Genomic DNA, 21,388 nt, shown 5'->3' on the forward strand with positions numbered 1-21,388 from the left:
CACAAGTGGGGGTTAGGGGCAGAGGGGAAAAAGAAAGAAACAGACTCTCCACTGAGCAGGGACCCTGACTTGGGGCTCGATGCCAGGACCCTGAGATCATGACCTGAGCTGAAGGCAGACGCTTAACCACCTGAGCCACCCAGGTGCCCCTGATCAGTTGACTTCTGACAAAGATGCAAATGAAATCCAATAGAGAACAGATAGTGTTTTCATTAAATGGTACTGGCACAATGGGACAGTCATAAGTGAGAAAATGATATATCTGGCACCTTATGTAAAAATGTACTCAAAACAGATCATAAACAAATGTAACACTTAACCTTCTAAAACTTCTAGAAGAAAACATAAGAGAAAAATCTTTGCAAATCATATCTCTCGGAACTTGTAGCCAGAGCATATGAAACTCTAATAGTTCCATAGTAAGAAAACAAAAAACCCAATTAAAAAATGGGCAAATGACTTTGACACTTCAAGAGGACATATGGATAGCAATTGAGCACATGAAAAGATGTCCAACATCATTAGCCATTAAGGAAATGCAAATTAAAAACACAATCAGATGCCAATACACACCTATTAGAATGGCAAAATAAAAACAAAAAATGATACTACCAATATTGGCAAGAATATGGAGCAACTGCAACTCTTATACATTGCTATACTTACCTATGTTCCAATCCTGCTTACATATTTACCCAGGAAAAATAGAAAACTTGTTACACGAATGTTTGCAGTGGTTTTATTTTCCTGTAACTGAACAGTGTTAGCATGTAGTAGTCTCTCCATAAATATTTGTTGATAAATGGATGACTTACTGTGATTAGTAGTGATGTTGAGCTTTTATTTAATCTTTGTATTTTATTGGCGACTGATCTCTGTGACAGGCCAATGATACCTAAATATTAAGCCTTTCAACACATGATATGGCTATACTGATGTGACAGTATATCCCAATGATACAACCAATTCTTTAAAAAGAAACTTCTTGAAGATAGAATCTCCAAACTTGAACATACAAAGACAGTACCACTGTATGTGGCACAGACCTCTAGTACTGTATTCTATTGAGATCTACATTAATTAAAAAAGATATTAAATGAAGATGCATTTGACTCTCCCCCCATTTTTTTATAAGCCACTTTTTTTCTTTTTTAGAGAGTATCAGAATAACAATGTTTGCTCTGATACAGAAGCATTTGGGCCCATTTAAAGATCTGTGGCAGAGGCTGCAAATTGGCAGCCATTGAGTGAATTTGACTCACAGATGTGTTTTGTTTGGCTTATACAGTATGGGTGAAATATAAGATTTGGGTCAGCATTTCACTTACAGTAACAACTGGCTGGGATTAAGTAGCAATTACGCCTTATGGACAATGAATGTGATCTCCCAATTTGCCACAGCTCCCACTGTTCAGTTGACCCAATAATAAGGCCAAGTGGGGGTTACCATATCATTGTTCTTGTGCTTTTGTTTTTCTTAAACCCCTCATTTACTTACGATGCTTCCCAGGCTGTGGTATTTCATGATGATAGACTAAATTTCAAAGATCTAAAGATGTTAAAAAAAATCTGCCTTATCACTTGTTAACATGGTTATTTTCTTAATTTAGTGTCTTCATTGGCTCCTCTGGCATGGAGCTGATATCGCACAAGTAACTTTGAGAGGTTGGACAGCAGCTCACATAGCTGCAATCAGAGGTCAGGATGCTTGTATGCAGGTAATAATAACTTTGGCTACTTTTAAAAAATCAATACATTTAATAACTTTAGCATAGTTTTGTTGGGCTGTTGCTTTCATTCTAATAATTTGACTCATAGATTTAGTTCTTTGTCCTAAACAAGTATTTATTGAATTCCATGACTCAGATATTTGGTACCAAATACAGCTTAAACAAATTGTGTAAGTCTGGGGATCCTTTTATCTCTGAAGTAATTGGCTATTGATGGGTTGTTTTAAAGGGATATCACAGACATGACCAGATTATCTCCTTAATAGCTTGTCATGCCTTCTTACTATAGAACTATTATTTCTTATTTAATGTATTTCCTGGCCAGAATTTCACATTAATATGTGCAGGATCTAGCTTATTAGATTAACTAGATATAATCAATATACTGAAATAGACTGGAATTTGGAGGAATACAAAATTGTATAAGCGAACAGTTCCTGCCTCAAAGAAGCCTGAGATTCTATTTGGAATAACAGGCTCTCTACTCAGTGAATTACAAAATGATACAAAGTATAGTCTATGATTAAGGCCCTAATGATTAGAAGGAGATAGAGAAATCATTAATGGAGGCAATAAAACTTCACTAAGCTGAAAAGAACAGGTTGATTTCAGAAAGTTAAGTAGCAATGAAAAATGATTATCATTTTTTATGTGTGAATTACAGTTTCCCATGCATCACTTCATTTAATACAACAATCTTATGAGTTCCCCTTTTTATAGATAAAGAATCAGATTCAGAGAGTTAAGTACCTTGCCTAAGTAAGTGACAAAACCAGGATTTGAACCTAGATTTTATTCTATTAATCTCTATGCTGTAATTCTATGTGAGGTACTTGAATTGGAAAAATTAGGTGTGTTCAGGGGATAAACTATTATATGAGTTTGACTGAGTTGTAGATGTTTTGTTGTTGTATACTGTTATGAATTAAGTTTGGATAGCCAGGTATGTAAAATGTCTTAGAAATAGAATAAAGATTCATTTGTATAAGAGAGTTTTTATATGTGTACTAATATATACTCTTACACATACATGTAACACACATACATACTTATGCACACATACACATGCACATGAACGTTAACAGAGGAATGAAGTAATGAAAGCAGTATTTCAGGAAATTATTCTAACAAGATATATCTGGGATTACCTAGGATGAGACAGTTTGGAGGCAAGAAGAGCAGTTAGAGACTTTTGGTGTCATCACTAACCCCAGAGGGAGAAATTAGGTGGTGGCAGTGGGAAAGAAATAAAATGATTGAAGACCTCTTGCAAAACAGGAGTTGACAAAGTAGAGTGAAAATTTTAAAGTTTTGAGGCAGAATGGCAGATAATGATGACACTACAGATAAGGAAATCTGAAAGGCAAGGGAGATAGGGGAGCAAAAATGTTGAATTCAATTTGGCACATGTTGTTTAGGGGGCTTATAGGTCATTTTGGTGCAGAAGGTCCAGGCAGTTGAAAAGGGTGCTGAGACAAAGATTTCAGGAGTAATAAAGTATAGAGAAGAGAATAGAATATTGAAGATTGAATGTTGAAGAATGTTACTAGTAGTGATAGTAGGAAGCAGAGAAATGAATAAAGAATTCAGAGGACGAAGTCAGAGATAGGAGAGCCAGGATGCATTGGGCTGTACAAATGAGGGAAGAAGTGTTAGGCCGAGTGTCAGAGTTACGGGATGAAACTAAGGGAATGCCATTGGACTTGAGAGCTCACTATAGGGTGAGGTTTGCTGTATTTCCATGCAGTGGTAGGGATGGCACCTTGTTTGCAGGTCAATTTGAATTGAGACATTGAGGTATTAATTTGAGAAGTAGGCAGTGAAAGAGAAAATAAAATAGTAACTTTAGGGGACATTCAGGTCAAATGAAGCTTTACGTGATGCTTTCCTTCCTCTAAGCATTAGATCAAACCATTCCCATGGCTCTGATTGTCCTTTTCTCCCTCAAAGGGATCTTTTCATTCTCAGAGATGTTGTGGTATTTTTTGGTACTATACTGTGTAGTTGTTGAATTATCAAGGACTGCTTTATATAATTGATTATCATTGTCTCTACATATGTCCTAATTCTCTAAGTTGACATGTCTTCATATTCCTTGTAGTGATTCTTAAAGTACAGCAAATACTCAGGGTATGGTTTGTGATGATTATTGACTAGTTTGCTAATTAGGAAGACTATTCTTAAAGCTCTTGATATGAGTTATGATGGAGTCTTTTGCTAAGATACTGGTAAATACAGGCTGGTTAAAAAAAGAAGGTCTGAGGGAGTAAAACTAAAAAATATTAACTAATAATTCTTTTAAACAGATTACTCTGCTTTTGAAATAGTGAGTTTACTTTTCAGTTTATTAGCTTAGCATTAAAGTATTTAACTTAGTGATTATTAATCTCTGTTTCTGAAAAGTGTGCCTTATAAATTGTATGTACATGAGTGAAATCAGGTATTATAAATATCTCCTAGGCAAGGTTAAAAAGGATCTCGGGGCGCCTGGGTGGCTCAGTTGGTTAAGCGACTGCCTTCGGCTCAGGTCATGATCCTAGGGTCCTGGGATTGAGTCCCACATCGGGCTCCCTCTCCTCTGCGGGGAGCCTGCTTCTCCCTCTCCCACTCCCCCTGCTTGTGTTCCCTCTCTCACTATGTCTCTCTCTGTCAAATAAATAAATAAAATCTTAAAAAAAAAAAAAAAAAAAAAGGATCTCAAGCATTTTCTTAGGATTAGCTAAGAATTTCTCATACTTTGTTTGTGGCACATGTATAAGAACTTATATAATGTAGCTATAGGTTGATAAATTGCTTGCCTATTACACATCTGCATTTATGATTTAACATATTTATGTACACTCACTGTTATTTCTCTATTTTTAGGCTCTCATAATCAACGGGGCAAATCTGGCAGCTCAAGATGATCGTGGATGCACTCCTTTACACCTTGCTGCAACACATGGACATTCTTTCACTTTACAAATAATGCTCCGAAGTGGAGTGGTGAGAGATTCCTGTTAATATGTGAGAATGTGTAATCATATAGATGGAATAGCATTTGGTAGCCTAGTTACCTCTCCCTGACTTTTTAAATCCCTTTTATGACTTGGGGGAGGTAATTTGATCTCTCTCTTTAGCTTTTCTGTCTTTAAACATAGGAGCAATAATTTAGATAAACCTTCAAAAAAAACCCCAGTTTAACAGTACAAAGTATTTCAGAGGCTGTGGGTTCTTCATGTCAGTTCAGAGTTTAACTGGGAAGATTCTGAAGCTTCCAAACACATCTCAACCAGTGATTGTAAATCTTTCTGAATTTCTGTGTGTTTACCTATTTGTTTTGTAACTTATTTCATACACTAATTTAGAAAGCGATTTTTATCTCCAGAAATTTCATTCATTGTGATATTTATTTTCAATATTACGCAGTGGTTGTAAAAAAATAACTTATAAGAAAAGAACTACCTTTATTGAAGACATTATGGTAAGAGTTGGTGTTTCTGTAGTTAGAGAAATAATGAAGGGCCTATTAGGTATTTTTTTTATTAACTCTTTATGCTTTCAGGGATATGATTGGATCATTTGAATCCATCCCTTTCATTTTATTGGTCAGAAGCCTGTGACCAGTAAAATGACTAGTTAAGTTCCCTTTTTGTGTGTGTGTGTGAAGATTTATTTACTTATTTTAAAAGATTTATTTATTTTTGTTAGAGAGAGAGAGCATGAGTGGGGGGGGCAGAGGGAGAGGCAGTGGGAATCCCAAGCAGACTCTTTGCTGGTCACGCAGCCGCGCCTGCGCCCTGATCCCACAACCATGAGCTCACGACCTCAGCCGAAACCAAGAGTCAAATGCTCAATGGACTGTGCCACCCAGGCACCCCATGACTTATTTATTAATTTGAGAGAGGGTGGGGCGGGTCGTGGTGGAGAGGGAGAGAGAACCCCAAGCAGACTCTGTGCTGAGTGTGGAGCCCAACTTGGCCAGATCCCATGACCTGAGACCACGACCTGAGCTGAAACCAAGAGTCAGGCACTCAACCGATGCACCACCCAGGCACCCCTAGTTAAGTTCCTTTTTAAAAACTATTTTTATGGATCAAGTTACATTCTTTTTAAAAAGACTATTTTATAAAATTTTATTAGTGCCTTATTAGCTCATATGTTTAAATCAGTGGTAGTAGTAAATTTTTCTGCTACATTTATTTTTTGCCTTATATTTTTAAGAACAGCCTCCAATTTTTATTTGCAGAATTAAGCTGCTAGACTTACTGTTTCTCCTACAAATGGAAAGAAACTGAGTTCTTGTGAATGTTACCTCTAGGATCCCGGTGTGACTGATAAGAGAGAATGGAAGCCTGTGCACTATGCAGCTTTTCATGGGCGACTTGGCTGTTTGCAGCTTCTCGTTAAATGGGGTTGTGGAATAGAAGATGTGGACTACAATGGAAACCTTCCAGGTATTCACAAAAGCAAATGTTTTGGTTTTTCGTTAATGTAAACTTTTAAATGATTGATTGTGTTTATGAAATTTAAACTGTCATCATTCTAACAGTCCTTAAGAAAACTAATTTTTTACTCTTGCACCTATGTTATGTACCTGTCATATGACTTTCTTTCTGGACCCATGTCAGCAAAAGAGAAATTGGCAAAATTGAACTTGGATTTACTCTTCCCACCAGCTATTTCCTTCATCTGCTGTCTAGTTTATTATTTTTTAACTTCATACAGCTCCACCCCCCAGATTGCTATTTATAAAAAATAGTATAAATAGTGGACACTAGCGTATTTGAGTTAATTTGCTAACTGCAGTTGGCTAGTCTGCAATTAGCTGGCCAGTTGAGACCTATACTCTAAACACCCTGTCTTCTTCCAAGAGGTGCTGTAGAAATGCAGAGGAGGGATAGATCATAGAGTGGAGTGAGGATTACTAAAAATAATCCTTGAATTACGTCTTAAAAGAATCTTAAGTAGCAAACAAATGAAGTGAAGTCCAGACAGAATGATATGAACAGGTTTAATCAAATCACTCTGTTGCTTAAAAACTTCCGAGATTGCTGAGGAGCTCTGATTTCTTAGCTTGGCATGCTGTACCTTCCTAATTTGGCTCTTACCTACCTCCTTGGCCTCATCTTCCATCCCTTTACACTGCTGTCTGGGAATGTTTTGCTTCTTTCTGAAGTACATCCTTTAGTGTTCATATAGTAAAGGTGTGTTGGTATGAATTCTTAATTTTTGTATATCTAGAAATTACTGTTTTGCTCTTACTATTTTTTAAAATAAATTTTTAAATTGAAGTATAACTATTGAAGAAAAGTGCCCATTTCCAATGCACAGCTCATTGAATTTTCACAAATGAGTACTTATCTGTAATCATTAGCCGGATCAAGAAATGGAATAGTCTGTTCATGTCCTCTTTCTGGTTACCAAGAGTTTCCGAAGTTACTCACTTTGATTCCTAACATAAAAATTAGTATTTTTTTTCTTTCTGAATTCTATGGGATAAAATAATACACTTGTATTCTTTTGTGTCTGACCTGATTTTCCACAATGGTTGTTATGAATTTATACACCCACGAGCAGTATTTAAGACTTTCAGTTGCTCCCCTTTCTCATTAATTCTTGGTATTATTAGTTTTTGTTTTTTGTTTTTTTTAGTTTTAGTCGTTCTTTTCGGTGTAATACTTCATTGTGGTTTTAATTTACATTTTCTTTGATTAAAGATGTAGAACATCATTTTTTTTCTGGAAGTTTGGACCTCTCTCTCTCTCTCTTTTTTTTAAAGATTTTATTTATTTGACAGAGAGAGAGACAGCGAGAGAGGGAACACAAGCAGGGGAAGTGGGAAAGGGAGAAGCAGGCTTCCTGCCGAGCAGGGAGCCTGATGCGGGGCTCGATCCCAGAACCCTGGGATCATGACCTCAGCCAAAGGCAGTTGTTTAACCAACTGAGCCACCCAGGCGCCCCTCTTTTTTGTTTTTAATTGAAGTATGGTTGACATACATGCTATATTAGTTTCAGGTGTACAACATATTGATTTGACAATTCTATATATTACTCAGTGTTTACCTTGATAAGTGTATTATCATCTGTCACCATACATATTCCCTATGTTGTACTTTTAATTTCCATGACTTATTTATTTTATAACTGGAAGTTTGTATCTCTTAATCTTCTTTACCTATTTCTCCCAGCCCTTCAACCCTTCTCCTTTCTGGCAACCACCAGATTATTCTCTGTATTTATGAATCTGTCTCTTTTTGTTGTTGTTGTTCTTTAGATTTCACACATAAGTGACATCATATGGTATTTGTCTTGTGTCTGACTGATATCACTTAGCAAAATACTCTCTATTCCATCCATGTTGTTGAAAATGGCAAGATCTCATTCTTTTTTATGGCTGAATAATATTCCACTGTATATATATCTCTATAAGTATCTTCTTTATCCATTCATCTATCTGTGGACACTTAGATTGTTTCCTTATCTTGGCTATTGTAAATAAGGCTGCAGTAAACATAGGGGTGCATATATTTTTTTGAATTAGTGTTTTCATTTTCTCTGGGTAAATACCCAGTAGTGGAATTACTGGATCATATGATATTTCTATTTTTCATTTTTTGAGGTTTCTCAAAAAAAAAAAAAGAAAGAGAAAAAAAACCCCTCTTTTCCACATAGTTGCACCAATTTACATTTGCACCAACAGTACATGAGAGGTCCCTTTTCTTCACATCCTCTCCAAAACTTATTTCTTTTTCTTTTTGATGCCAGCCATTTTGACTTGTATGAGGTGATATCTCATTGTGGTTTTGATTTGCATTTCTCTGATGATGAGTGATGTTTAGCATCTTTTCATGTGTCTGTTGACCATCTGTACATCTGCTTTGGAAAATGTCTATTCAGATCCTATTCAGATTCACATAAAATTATTTGTGTTTTTAGTGTTGAGTTATATAAGGTCTTTATATATTTTGGTTATTAACCCCTTATTGGATATCATTTGCAGATAACCTCGTCCATTCAGTAGGTTGCTTTTTTGTTTTGTTGATGTTTCCTTTGCTGTGCAAAAGCTTTTTATTTTGGTATAGTTCCAATAGTTTATTTTCGCTTTTGGGTTTTTGTTTTGTTTAGTTTTGCATGAGGAGATAATATCCGTAAAGATGTTGCTAAGGCCCATGTTGAAGAGATTACTGCCTGTGTTTTCTTTTAGGAGTTTTATGATTTCAGGTCTCATATTCAGTTCTTTAATCCATTTTGAGTTTATTTTTGTGTATGGTGTAAGAAAGTGTTCTCGTTAAATCCTTTTGCATGTAGCTGTCCAGTTTTTTCAGTGCCATTTATTGAAGAGATAGTCTTTTCCCCATTGTATATTCTTGCCTCCTTTGTCGTAGATTAGTTGACTATGTGATTGTGGATTTATTTCTGGGCTCTGTATTATGTTCCATTGATCTATATGTCTGGTACCATGTTGTTTTTATTGCTGTAGCTTTGTAGTTATTCTTGAAACGTGGGATTATGATACCTCTAGCTTTGTTCTTGTTTCTCAAGATTACTTCAGCTATTTGGTTTTTTTTGTGGTTCCATTCAAATTTTAGGATTATTTGTTCTAGTTTTGTGAAAAATACTGTTGGTATTTTGATAGGGATTGCATTGAGTCTGTAGATTGCTTTGGAGAGTATAAACATTTTATCAATATTGATTTTTCCAATCCATGAGCCTGGTGTATTTTCCATTTGTTTGTGTCATCTTCAGTTTCTTTCACTGTCATCTTATGATTTTCAGAGTACAGGTTTTTTACCTCCTTGGTTAAATTTACTTCTAGGTATTTTATTCTTTTTGGTGCAATTATAGGTGAAATTGTTTTCTTAATTTCTCTTTCTGCTACTTCAGTATTGGTGTATAGAAATGCAGTTGATTACTGTATATTAATTTTGTATCCTGCAACTTTACTAACTTCATTTATTACTGCTGATAGTTTTTTGGTGGAGTCTTTAGGGTTTTTTATATATAGTATCATGTCATCTGCAAATAGTGACAATTTTACTTCTTCCTTACTGATTTAGATGCCTTTTATTTTTCTTATCTGATTGCTCTGTCTAGGGCTTTGGGTACTATGTTGAATTAAAGTGGTGAGAGTGGGCATCTTTGTTTTGTTTCTGATCTAGAGGAAAGGCTCTTAGGGGGTGCCTGGGTGGCTCAGTTGGTTGAGCATCTGCCTTTGGCTTAGGTCATGATCCTGGGATCCTGGGGTTGGGCCCTGCATCGGGGTCCCTGCTGAGCAGGGGGCCTGCTTCTCCTTCTCCCTCTTCCTGCCACTCCCCCTGCTTGCATGTGTGTGCTCTCTCCCTCTCTCTGTCAAATAAATAAATAAATAAAATCTTAAAAAAAAAATAGAAAGGCTCTTAGTTTTTCAGCATTGAGTATGATGTTGGCTGTGGGTTTGTCATATATGGCTATTATGTTGAGAAATGTTTCCTCTCCACCCACTTTGTTGAGAGTTTGTATCATGAACAGATGTTGTGTTTTGTCAGATGCTTTTTCTGTATCTAGTGAGATGACCTTAATGTTTTTATCCTCCCTCCTATTAATGTGATGTTTCACATTGATGGATTTGTGAATATTGAACCATCCTTCCTCCCTGGAATAAATCCCATTTTATTGTGGTGAGTGAGCTTTTCTTTTTTTTTTTAACTTAATTTAATTTTATTATGTTAAAATAAATTTATTATGTTAATCTATTATACAATACATCATTAGTTTTTGATGTAGTGATCCATGATTCATTGTTTTCATATAACACCCAGTGCTCCATGCAGTTCATGCCCTCCTTAATACCCGTCACCAGGCTAACCCATCCCCCCACCTCCCTCCCCTCTAAAACCCTCAGTTTGTTTCTCGGAGTCCATAGTCTCTTATGGTTTGTCTCCCCCTCTAATTTCCCCCCCTTCAGTTTTCCGTTCCTTCTCCTAATGTCCTCCATGCTATTGCTTATGTTCCACAAATAAGTGAAACCATATGATAATTGACTTTCTCTGCTTGACTTATTTCACTTAGCATAATCTCCTCCAGTCCCATCCATGTTGATGTAAAAGTTGGGTATTCATCCTTTCTGATGGCTGAGTGATATTCCGTTGTATATATGGGCCACATCTTTATCCATTCATCTGTTGAAGGGCATCTCAGCTCTTTCCACAGTTTGGCTATTGCGGATATTGCTGCTATGAACATTGGGGTGCATATGGCCCTTCTTTTCACTACATCTGTGTCTTTGGGGTAAATACCCAGGAGTGCAATTGCTGGGTCATAGGGTAGCTCTATTTTAAATTTTTTGAGGAGCCTCCACACTGTTTTCCAAAGTGGCTGTACCAACTTGCAATCCCACCAACAGTGTAAGAGGGTTCCCCTTTCTCCACAACCTCTCCAACATTTGTTGTTTGTTGCCTTGTCAATTTTAGCCATTCTAACTGGTGTAAGGTGGTATCTCAATATAGTTTTGATTTGAATTTCCCTGATGGCTAATGATGATGAACACTTTTTCATGTGTCTGTTAGCCATTTGTATGTCTTCTTTGGAGAAGTGTCTGTTCATGTCTTCTGCCCATTTTTGGACTTGATTGTTTTTTGGGTGTTGAGTTTGAGAAGTTCTTTAGAGATCTTGGATACCAGCCCGTTATCTGTAGTGTCATTTGCAAATATCTTCTCTCATTCTGTGGGTTGCCTCTTTATTTTGTTGACTGTTTCCTTTGCTGTGCAGAAGCTTTTTATCTTGATGAAGTCCCAAAAGTTCATTTTTGCTTTTGTTTCACTAGCCTTTGGAGATGTATCTTGAAAGAAGTTGCTGTGGCTGATGTCAAAGAGGTTACTGCCTGTGTTCTCCACTAGGATTTTGATGGATTCCTGTCTCACATTGAGATCTTTCATCCATTTTGAGTTTATCTTTGTGTATGGTGTTAGAGAATGGTCGAGTTTCATTCTTCTGCATGTGGCTGTCCAAATTTTCCCAGCACCATTTATTGAAGAGACTGTCTTTTTTCCATTGCATATGTTTTCCTGCTTTGTTGAAGATTATTTGACCATAGAGTTGAGGGTCCATATCTGGGCTCTCTCTTCTGTTCCATTGGTCTATATGTCTGTTTTTGTGCCAGTACCATGCTGTCTTGGTGATCACTGCTTTGTAATACAGCTTGAAATCCAGCAATGTGATGGCCCCAGCTTTGTTTTTCTTTTTCAACATTTCCTTGGTGATTCAGCATCTTTTCTGATTCCATACAAATTTTAGGATTGTTTGTTCCGGCACTTTGAAAAATGTCATTGGAATTTTGATCAGGATGGCATTGAAGGTATAGATTGCTCTGGGTAGCATAGACATTTTAACAATGTTTATTCTTCCAATCCATGAGCATGGAATGTTTTTCCATCTTTTTGTGTCTTTTTCAGTTTCTTTCATGAGTGTTCTGTAGTTTCTAGAGTATAGATCCTTTACCTCTTTGGTTAAGTTTATTCTGAGGTATCTTATGGTTTTTGGTGCTATTGTAAATGGAATCATTTCTCTAATTGCTCTTTCTACAGTTGCATTGTTAGTGTATAAGAAAGGAACTGATTTCTGTGCATTGATTTTGTATCCTGCCACATTACTGAATTGCTGTATGAGTTCTAGTAATTTGGGGGTGGAGTCTTTTGGATTTTCCAGATAAAGTATCATGTCATCTGTGAAGAGAGAGAATTTGACTTCTTCTTTGCCAACTTGAATACCTTTTATTTCTTTTTTTGTCTGATTGCTGTTGCCAGGAGTTCTAGTACTATGTTGAACAATAGTGGCGAGAGTGGGCATCCTTGACGTGTTCCTGATCTTAAGGGAAAGGCTCTCAGCTTTTCTCCATTGAGGGTGATATTCACTGTGGGTTTTTCATAGATGGATTTTATGAACTTGAGGAATGTTCCCTCTATCCCTATACTCTGAAGAGTTTTAATCAGGAAAGGGTGCTGTATTTTGTCAAATGCTTTTTCTGCATCAGTTGAGAGGACCATATGGTTCTTCTCTCTCTTACTAATGTGTTCTATCACATTGATTGACTTGCGAATGTTGAACCGTCCTTGCATCCTGGGGATAAATCCCACTTGGTCGTGGTGGATGATCCTTTTAATGTATTGTTGGATCCTGGTAGCTAGGATTTTGTTGAGAATTTTGGAATCCATATTCATCAGGGATATCGGTCTGAAATTCTCCTTTTTGATGGGGTCTTTGCCTGGTTTGGGGATTAAGGTAATGCTGGCCTCATAGAATGAGTCTGGAAGCTTTCCTTCTGTTTCTATTTTTTGAAACAGCTTCAGAAGAATAGATATTATTTCTTCTTTGAATGTTTGGTAGAATTCCCCAGGGAATCCATCAGGCCCTGGACTCTTGTTTTTTGGGAGGTTTTTGATCACTGCTTCCATCTCATTACTGGTTATTGGCCTATTCAGGTTGTCAATTTCTTCCTGTTTCAGTCTTGGCAGTTTATAGGTTTCTGGAAGTCATCCATTTCTTCCAGGTTGCTTAATTTATTGGCATATTTTTATTGATGATAATTTCTAATGTTTTTATTTCCTTGGTGTTAGTCGTGATCTCTCCCCTTTCATTCATAATTTTATTAATTTGGGTCCTTTCTCTTTTCTTTTGGATAAGTCTGGCCAGTGGTTTATCGATCTTATTCATTCTTTCAACGAACCAGCTTCTAGTTTTGTTGATCTGATCTACTGTGTTTCTGGTTTCTAATTCATTGATTTCTGCTCTAATCTTAATTATTTCTCTTCTAATGCGTGGCTTAGGCATCATTTGTTGCCTTTTCTCTAGTTCTTTAAGGTGTAAAGTTAGTTGGTGAATTCAGGATTTTTCTATTTTTTGAGTGAGGCTTGGATGGCTATGTATTTCCCCCTTCCGACCGCCTTTGCAGTATCCCATAGGTTTTGGACCGATGTGTTTTTGTTCTCATTGGTTTCCATGAATTGTTTAAGTTCTTCTTTGATTTCCTGGTTGACGCAAACATTCTTGAGCAGAGTGGTCTTTAGCTTCCAAGTGTTTGAATTGCTGCCAAATTTTTTCTTGTGATTGAGTTCCAGTTTTAAAGCATTATGGTCTGAGAATATGCAGGGAATAATCTCAGTCTTTTGGTATCGGTTGAGACCTGATTTGTGACCCAGTATGTGGTCTGTTCTGGAGAAAGTTCCATGTGTGCTCGAGAAGAATGAGTATTCTGTTGTTTTAGGGTGGAATGTTCTGTATATGTATCTATGAGGTCCATCTGGTCCAGTGTGTCATTCAAAGCTCTTGTTTCTTTGTTGATTTTCTGCTTAGATGATCTGTCCATTGCTGAGAGTGGAGTATTGAGGTCTCCTACAATTAAGGTATTGTTATTTTGGTTAACAGTTGGCTTATGTAGATGGCTGCTCCCATGTTGGGGGGGTAGATATTTACAATTGTTAGATCTTCTTGTTGGATAGACCCTTTAAGAATTATATAGTGCCCTTCTGTGTCTCTAACTACAGTCTTTAGCTTAAAATCTAGTTTGTCTGATATGAGAATTGCTACCCCAGCTTTCTTTTGAGGTCTGTTGTCATGGAAGATGGATCTCCATCCCTTCAACTTCAGTCTGGATGTATCTTTAGGTTCAACATGAGTCTCTTATAGACAGCATATGGATGGGTCCTGTCTTTTTATCTGCAGCCCTGTGCCATTTTATGGGAGCATTTAGGCTGTTCACGTTGAGAGTGATTATTGAAAGATATGAATTTATTGTCATCATGTTGCCTGTGAATACCTTGTTTCTATAGATTGTCTCTGTAAATTTCTGTTCTATATCACTCTTGGGGTCTTTCTCCTTTTTAGAATCCCCCTTAATATTTCTTGCAGGGCCGGCTTAGTGGTCACATATTCTTTCAGTTTCTGCCGGTCTTGGAAGCTCTGCATCTCTCCATCCATTCTAAATGACAGCCTTGCCGGATAAAGTATTCTTGGCTGCATGTTCTTCTCATTTAGTACCCTGAATATGTTTTGCCAGCCCTTTTTGGCTTGCCGGGTCTCTGTGGATAGGTCTGACGTTATTCTGATGTTCCTCCCTCTGTATGTAAGGAATCTCTTTCCCCTAACTGCCCTTAAGATGGTTTCCTTGGTTCTAAGATTTGCGAGTTTTACTATTACATGCCAGGCCGTTGACCTGTTTTCCTTGATCTTGGAAGGGGTCCTCTCTGCCTCTAGAACATGAATGTTTGTTTCATTCCCCAGATTCAGGAAGTTCTCAGCTACGATTTGCTCAAATATATCTTCTAGTCCTCTCTGTCTCTCCACCCCCTCAGGGATCCCAATAATTCTGACATTGGAACTTTTCATGGTGTCACTTATTTCTCTGATTCTATTTTCATGGATTTTGAGTTGTTTTTCCCTGGCCTCCTCTTTTTAATCAATTTGTCTTCTAGATCACTAATTCGTTCTTCTGCCTTGCTTACCCTAGCTGTTAGATTATCTAGATTAGATTGAATCTCATTGATAGCATTTTTAAGTTCTGCCAGTTCTGCTTTCACTTCTGCCCTTAGAGACTCTATGTTGCCATTAATCGATTTCTTCATTCTAGCTATTGTCTTCACAATTGCTACCCTGAATTCCATTTCCGACATCTTGGTTATATCTGTATCCATTTGTAAATCTGTGGCAGAAGTCACAGTCTCTGAGTCTTTCCTATTTTGTGGGTTCCTCCTCCTAGTCATTCTGTTGAGGGGTGCTTGAGGGAATGTACAGAGTCCAAATTATTGACCACAGCCGAAGCAAGATGTACCTGTTTTATAGGGACCTTAGGGTTGCCGGCCTCTTGTTCTCTCAGCCTGTCTTCTGGGGGAGGGGCCTGCTGCACTGTTACTCAGGCAAACCTGTTTGGGCAGATTTGCCCTGCCTCCTATGTGGGGGGGGATGGGCTCAGTGAAAACCGGTTTTTTGGGGCTTTTGTTCTCTGGCAGCTTTCCCTGGCGGTTTTCCACGTCTCTTCTGAGAGAGCAGAAGAGATTGTTTCCAACCATCTACCTCAGAGCAAAGAGATTGCAGTCTGTTCTTCAGTCAGCTCTCCAGGCCACACTATCTCCATTTCTGTCTGTGCTGCTATAAACTGCTGCATCCTGGGTTGTGTGCCCCTCAGCAGGGCTCCCAGTCCTCGCCTCCAGGTGGGGGTATGTCTCTGTCCTTTGTGCTTCTAAAACTGCCAGCTGCCCCCAGTTCTCATGCATCGCCCCCATGCTCCAGGTTTCAGTCTGGGGAGCTGCCCTAAAGTCCTTTCCCCGTTGCTACCAGTCTGCGAGTCTGTGCCCCGTCCCCAGCGGGGGAGGATTTTGTGCTCCTGTGTTATTTCACCTTCCTGGCACCAGCGCTAATGGCAGCTCCCTCCCCCTTCCGTTTATCTGCTGATATCTGCCAGCGGAGTCATGGCTTCCTGCTTCATACCTCGAAATCAACCGCCTGCAGTATTCTGTTTGTAGAGATCCAAATCTATCTTCTTACATCTCAGGCTGATTTTGTGGGTATTCAGAGTGGTATGGTAGATATCCAGCTCAATTCCAGGGACCAGTTAGAATAGGGTCCCCTACTCCTCTGCCATGTTTTCCTGCGTGAGTGAGCTTTTCAATGAATTGTTGAATTCAGTTAGCTAATATTTTGTTGAGAATTTTTGTGTCTACGTTTATCAGAGATATGGGCCTGTAGTTTTTTTTTTTTTTGTAGTGTCTTTGTTTTTGGTATCAGGATAATGCTGGCCTCCAAGAATAAATTTGGAGGTTTTCCTTCCTCTCCTATTTTCTGGAATATTTTGAGGAGAATAGGTGTTAACTCTTCCTTAAATCTTTGGTAGAATTTTCTTGTTAATCCATCTGATCCTGGACATTTGTTTGTTGGGAGTTTTTTGATTACCAGTTCAATTTTAGTAAATAGTGTGTTCAAATTTTTTTATTTCTTCCTGATTCAGTTTTGGAAGATTTTATATTTCTAGGAATTTATCCTTTTTTTTCCTGGGTTCTCCAATTTGTTGACATATGATTTTTCATAGTTTCTTATAATTCTTTGTATATGTGGTGACAGTTGTTACTTCTCTCTTTCCTTTCATTTTTTAAAAGATTTTTTTAAATTTTTAAGTAATCTCTACACTGAATGTGGGGCTCAAACTCATAACCCCGAGATCAAGAGTCACGTGCTCTACCAACTGAGCTAGCCAGGTGCCCCTTTCCCATTTAATTTCTGATTTTATTTAAGTTCTTTCTCTTTTTTTCTTGATGAGTGTGGCTAAAGGTTTATCAGTTTTGTTTTGTTTATTCAAAGAGCCAGATCTTGGTTTCATTAATCTTTTTTTATTATTATAATTGTTATTTTTTAGTCTCTCTTTCATTCATTTCCTCTTTGATCTTTATTATTTCCTTCCTTCTGCAACTTGGGCTTTGTTCTTCTTTTTTTAGTTCCTTTAGGTGTAAGGTTATATTGTTTACTTGAGATTTTTCTTGTTTCTTGAGGTAGGCCTGTATCATTATAAACTTTCCTCTTAGAACTGCTTTTGCTGCATCCCAAAGATTTTGGACCATTATGTTTCCATTTTCTTTTGTCTTCATGTGTATTATAATTTTCTCTTTGATATCTTTGTTGACCCATTGGTTGTTTAGTAGCCTATTGTTTAGCCTCCAGATGTTTGTGTTGTTTTCTGTTTTTTTTTTTTTTTCCTTGTGCTTGATTTCTAGTTTTATGCTTTTGTAGTTGGAAAAGTTGCTTGATATGAATTCGTCCTCTTAAATTTATTGAGATTTGTAGCCAAATGTGATCTGTCCTGGAGAATGTTTCATGGCACTTGAAATCAATGAGTATTCTGCTGTTTTGAGGTGGAGTATTCTGTATGTAATCTTTTAAGTCCATCTGGTCTAATCTGTTGCTCAAAGCCACTATTTCTTTATTGATTTTCATCCTGGATGATCTATCCATTGATTTAAATGAGGTTTTAAAGTCCTCTACTATTATTTTATTACTATCAGTTTCTCCCTTTATGTCTTTTCCTATTTGCTTTATGTATTTAGATGCTCTAATATTGGGTGCATAGATACTTACAGTTAGATTCTCTTATTGCACACTTGGTTATCATTTTCTAATGTCCTTGTTTATCATACGGTCTTTATTTTAAAGTCTATTTTGTCTGATATAAGTATTTCTACTGCAGCTTTTCCCCCCCACTTCCATTTGTGTGTGAAATAACTTTTTCCATCCCTTCCTTTCAGTCCGTATGTGTCTTTAGGTCTGAAATGAGTTTCTTATAGTCAGCATATAGATGAGTCTTGTTTTTTTTATCCATTCACTCACCCTGTGTCTTTTGATTGGAGTATATAATAGTTTATTTACATTTAAAATAATTATTGATCAGTATTATAGAACATCATTTCATATATTTAATGGCCATCTCATTTCCTTTCTTTTTTTAAAAAAATGTTTACTGTTCTTTTTCTTATTTTAAAAACATATTTATTTTTAAGTAATCTCTATACCCAATGTGGGGCTTGAACTCACAACCCTGAGAACAAGAGTTGCATGCTCTCCTGACAGCCAGCCAGGTGCCCCTGGTTATTTTCTTTTTATAGTACCAGTTCAAATATTTTGCCTATTTTTTATTGAGTTTTTCTCTCTTTTTAAAAATTAATTGTAGGGGTTCTTTATATAGTCTAGATACAAGCTTTCTGTCACTTATATGTGTTGCAAATATCTTTTTTATTTAAATATCTTTCCCATTCTATGGCTTGTCTTTTCATTCTTTTCAGATTTCTTTTGATGATAGTTTTAACTGCAATGTAGTCAAGTTTAATAAGCTCTTCCTTTATGGTTAGTCCTTTCTGCATCCTGTTAAAAAAGTCTTTCCCTACTCTTTGATCATGAAGACACTCTTTTATATTATCTTCTAGAAATTTTATTATTTTACTTTAACATTTAGGTTTCCAGCCCACCTGGAACTAACTTTTCTGTAATACAAGGTAGGGGGCAGTTTTGTTTTTATTTGGTTCTTTATGAAATATGCCTGATCATTTTTAAAAGTCTTTCTGCTTGCTCATAAAAAAAAAAAAAATCGACTTTTATTTCTTTAAACATGTATAATTTTTTATGACCATATATAGTATATTTTTTAATAGTATAATATAGAGGTTAAGAATGTGGCTTCAGTACTAGACTACTTGTGTTCAAATCTCTATCTTAAATTACTAATTCAGCATTTATTTCCTGAGCATCTACTATGTCATTCCCTCTTCTAGGTGCTAGGGCTGTCACACCAAATAAAACAGACAAAAGTCCCTGCCTTCGTGTGGTGGTGGTGGTGGGGACACAGACAATAATCAAAAGAATATAAATTATAGGGTTATATGTGTGGATAAAATCAGAGAAGGGAGTAGAATGTTAAAGAGGATGAAGTTTAAAATATGGTGGTCAGGGAAGCCTTCAAGGAGGAGGTGATCATTGGGTAAAGACCTGAAGCAGTTGAGGGAGCAGGTCTTGTGACCATCATGGGGAAAGGGTATTTCAGAAAGAGGTAACAGCCAGTGAAAACTCCCCAGTCAGGAGTGTATTTGAAAGCAGGTAGGAAAGTGAGTCAGTATGGTTAGAACAGAAGTGAGAGGGTGAGTTATAGATAATGAAGTCAGAGAGGTAACAGGAGCCATTGAAGGATTTTGAGCACAGCAGTGACATGATCTGACTACATTTAAGAACATTTTCTCTATTTTGTTTATAATAGATTGAGGATGGCAAGGGGAGAAATATAGCAGTTGGGAGCCTGATGCAATAATTTAATGCTGCTATTTGGTTGGAGCAGAGCAGAGGTAGCAGAGATAGTGGGAAGTAATTGGGGTCTGTGCATTCTTTAAAGATAGAATCAATAAGATTTGCTGATTGATGAGGTGTTGAGAGTAGTCAAGGATGGCTCCAGGGCATGAACTCCATGGAAAAGAGAGTTCCTATCAAGTAAGATGGGGAAAACTATGTAAGGAAGATGTGTATGCAAGAGGGATGAGGAGTTGAGTTTTTGATGTTAAATTCCCAGTGCCTGTAAGACATGTAAGTGTATATACAATGAATGAGGTGTTAGAGGAGTCTCAAATTTTATGGGGAGTTTTTTGGTTTTTTCAGGTTCAGCTGAGAAAGTGTAGAGTGGCATGTGCCAGCAGCTTATCTTTTGGGTGTTGTTACATCTTGTTTTCCCTGCATTACACTGGTCACTTAGGCACTGCCCTACTTCTCCAGAGGTGAGGTTTGTATATTGATTGGGCTATTTCCCAAATAGTCACTTCTCCAGAGATGTAAAGCCTCCCTTTGTAATCACTGCCTCTAAGCTTGTAATACCCCAGAACTGTTCCTATTTTTTGCAGAGTTTGGGTTGTGGCTCTCCTTCAGTCTGACTGAGTATGTTTTCTTTCAGGGGTTCCTTAACATTTGTTGTTTGTTCTTGGTGTTCTCATTCGTTTTTCTAGTCTTTTTTGGCTTCAAAAAATATCTTTTATTTTCAAGGATTGAGAATAGAAATGGTGAGGTAGTATGTGTGCTTTGTCTGCAGTTTTGATCCAGTCTTCCTGTTTTTAATAAAAATAATGTCTATGGAAAGGTGACAAAATACATAGTGATAAAAATAACATTCATATTTGCATAGTGACTATTTTGGTTTATTTCTTCCACTTTTTTCCAAAACATTAAAATGAGTTTACTTATCATCTGTCTTACATGGCAAGTATTTTCTTATGTAATTATAAGTGGCATAATTGGGATTTCACTTTTCAAGAAAATATTCTGGGGCCTGCTCTTTGGTATCTCTCATCTGGCATCTGTGCATTCACAGTATGTATAACTCTTTAATAATTTAGTCTGTTGCTTTGGCATGACTAGAAGGCTGAGTAAGGACTTGTGGGCTTGCAAAAACGGTGTTACCATGCTCAGAGTATGTCCCTGTTAATAGGGAGGGGATAGGCATCTTCCTGTGAAGATGAGAGCCAGTGTTGTTATTTCTTTCTTCAAGTTATTTTACAATCAATTTAAAAATTAAATTTTTTCTCTTTCTCCTATAGTTCACCTAGCAGCCATGGAGGGTCACCTTCACTGCTTTAAATTCCTACTCAGTAGAATGAACAGTACAACACAAGCTTTAAAAGCCTTCAATGATAATGGAGAAAATGTATTGGATCTGGCCCAGAGGTTCTTTAAGCAGAATATTTTGCAGTTTATCCAGGGAGCTGAGTATGAAGGAAGTGATCCAAAAGATCAGGAAAGTAAGTAATAAACCTGAAATGTTTTAGCATATAATAAGTAGAATAAGTCGAAAAAAAAAAAGAAGTTATAAGGCGAATGTTACGTTTAAATATGTTACATATAACTGTCCACACAGTCATTCAGTTTCTCTTCTTTATTATGAAATATTTTAGGCAGAAATCTATAGAGATTAATATAATGTAATGAACATTTTTTATGCCACTGATTAAAGGATAGAATGCTATACATTTAAAAGCTTCTTGGCTCTGTCTCTTTAATATCATTCATTTCTTTTTCTTCTCAGAGGTAACTATTGTTTTGAATTTATAATTCCTTTCTACAGGTTTTATATTTAGTGTATATGTACTCACAAAAATATGCACTGTGTGTGTTTTGGGAGTAATAGACTAACA

At 36.9% G+C, this 21,388-nt stretch overlaps 1 protein-coding gene across 1 annotated transcript in view; it reads left to right on the forward strand.

Moving 5' to 3' along the window:
• Positions 1-21,388, forward strand: part of ANKRD42 (ankyrin repeat domain 42) — a 76,145-nt gene that overhangs the window by 10,772 nt on the left and 43,985 nt on the right. Inside the window, exons 3-5 of the mRNA XM_032393497.1 lie at positions 4,596-4,715; positions 6,031-6,166; positions 20,795-20,995. Coding sequence (XP_032249388.1) covers positions 4,596-4,715; positions 6,031-6,166; positions 20,795-20,995 — 457 coding nt within the window. The remainder of the gene's footprint in view (positions 1-4,595; positions 4,716-6,030; positions 6,167-20,794; positions 20,996-21,388) is intronic.

This window comes from Phoca vitulina, unplaced genomic scaffold (assembly GCF_004348235.1).
Source record: "Phoca vitulina isolate PV1807 unplaced genomic scaffold, GSC_HSeal_1.0 scaffold74, whole genome shotgun sequence".
Lineage (NCBI taxonomy): Eukaryota > Metazoa > Chordata > Mammalia > Carnivora > Phocidae > Phoca > Phoca vitulina.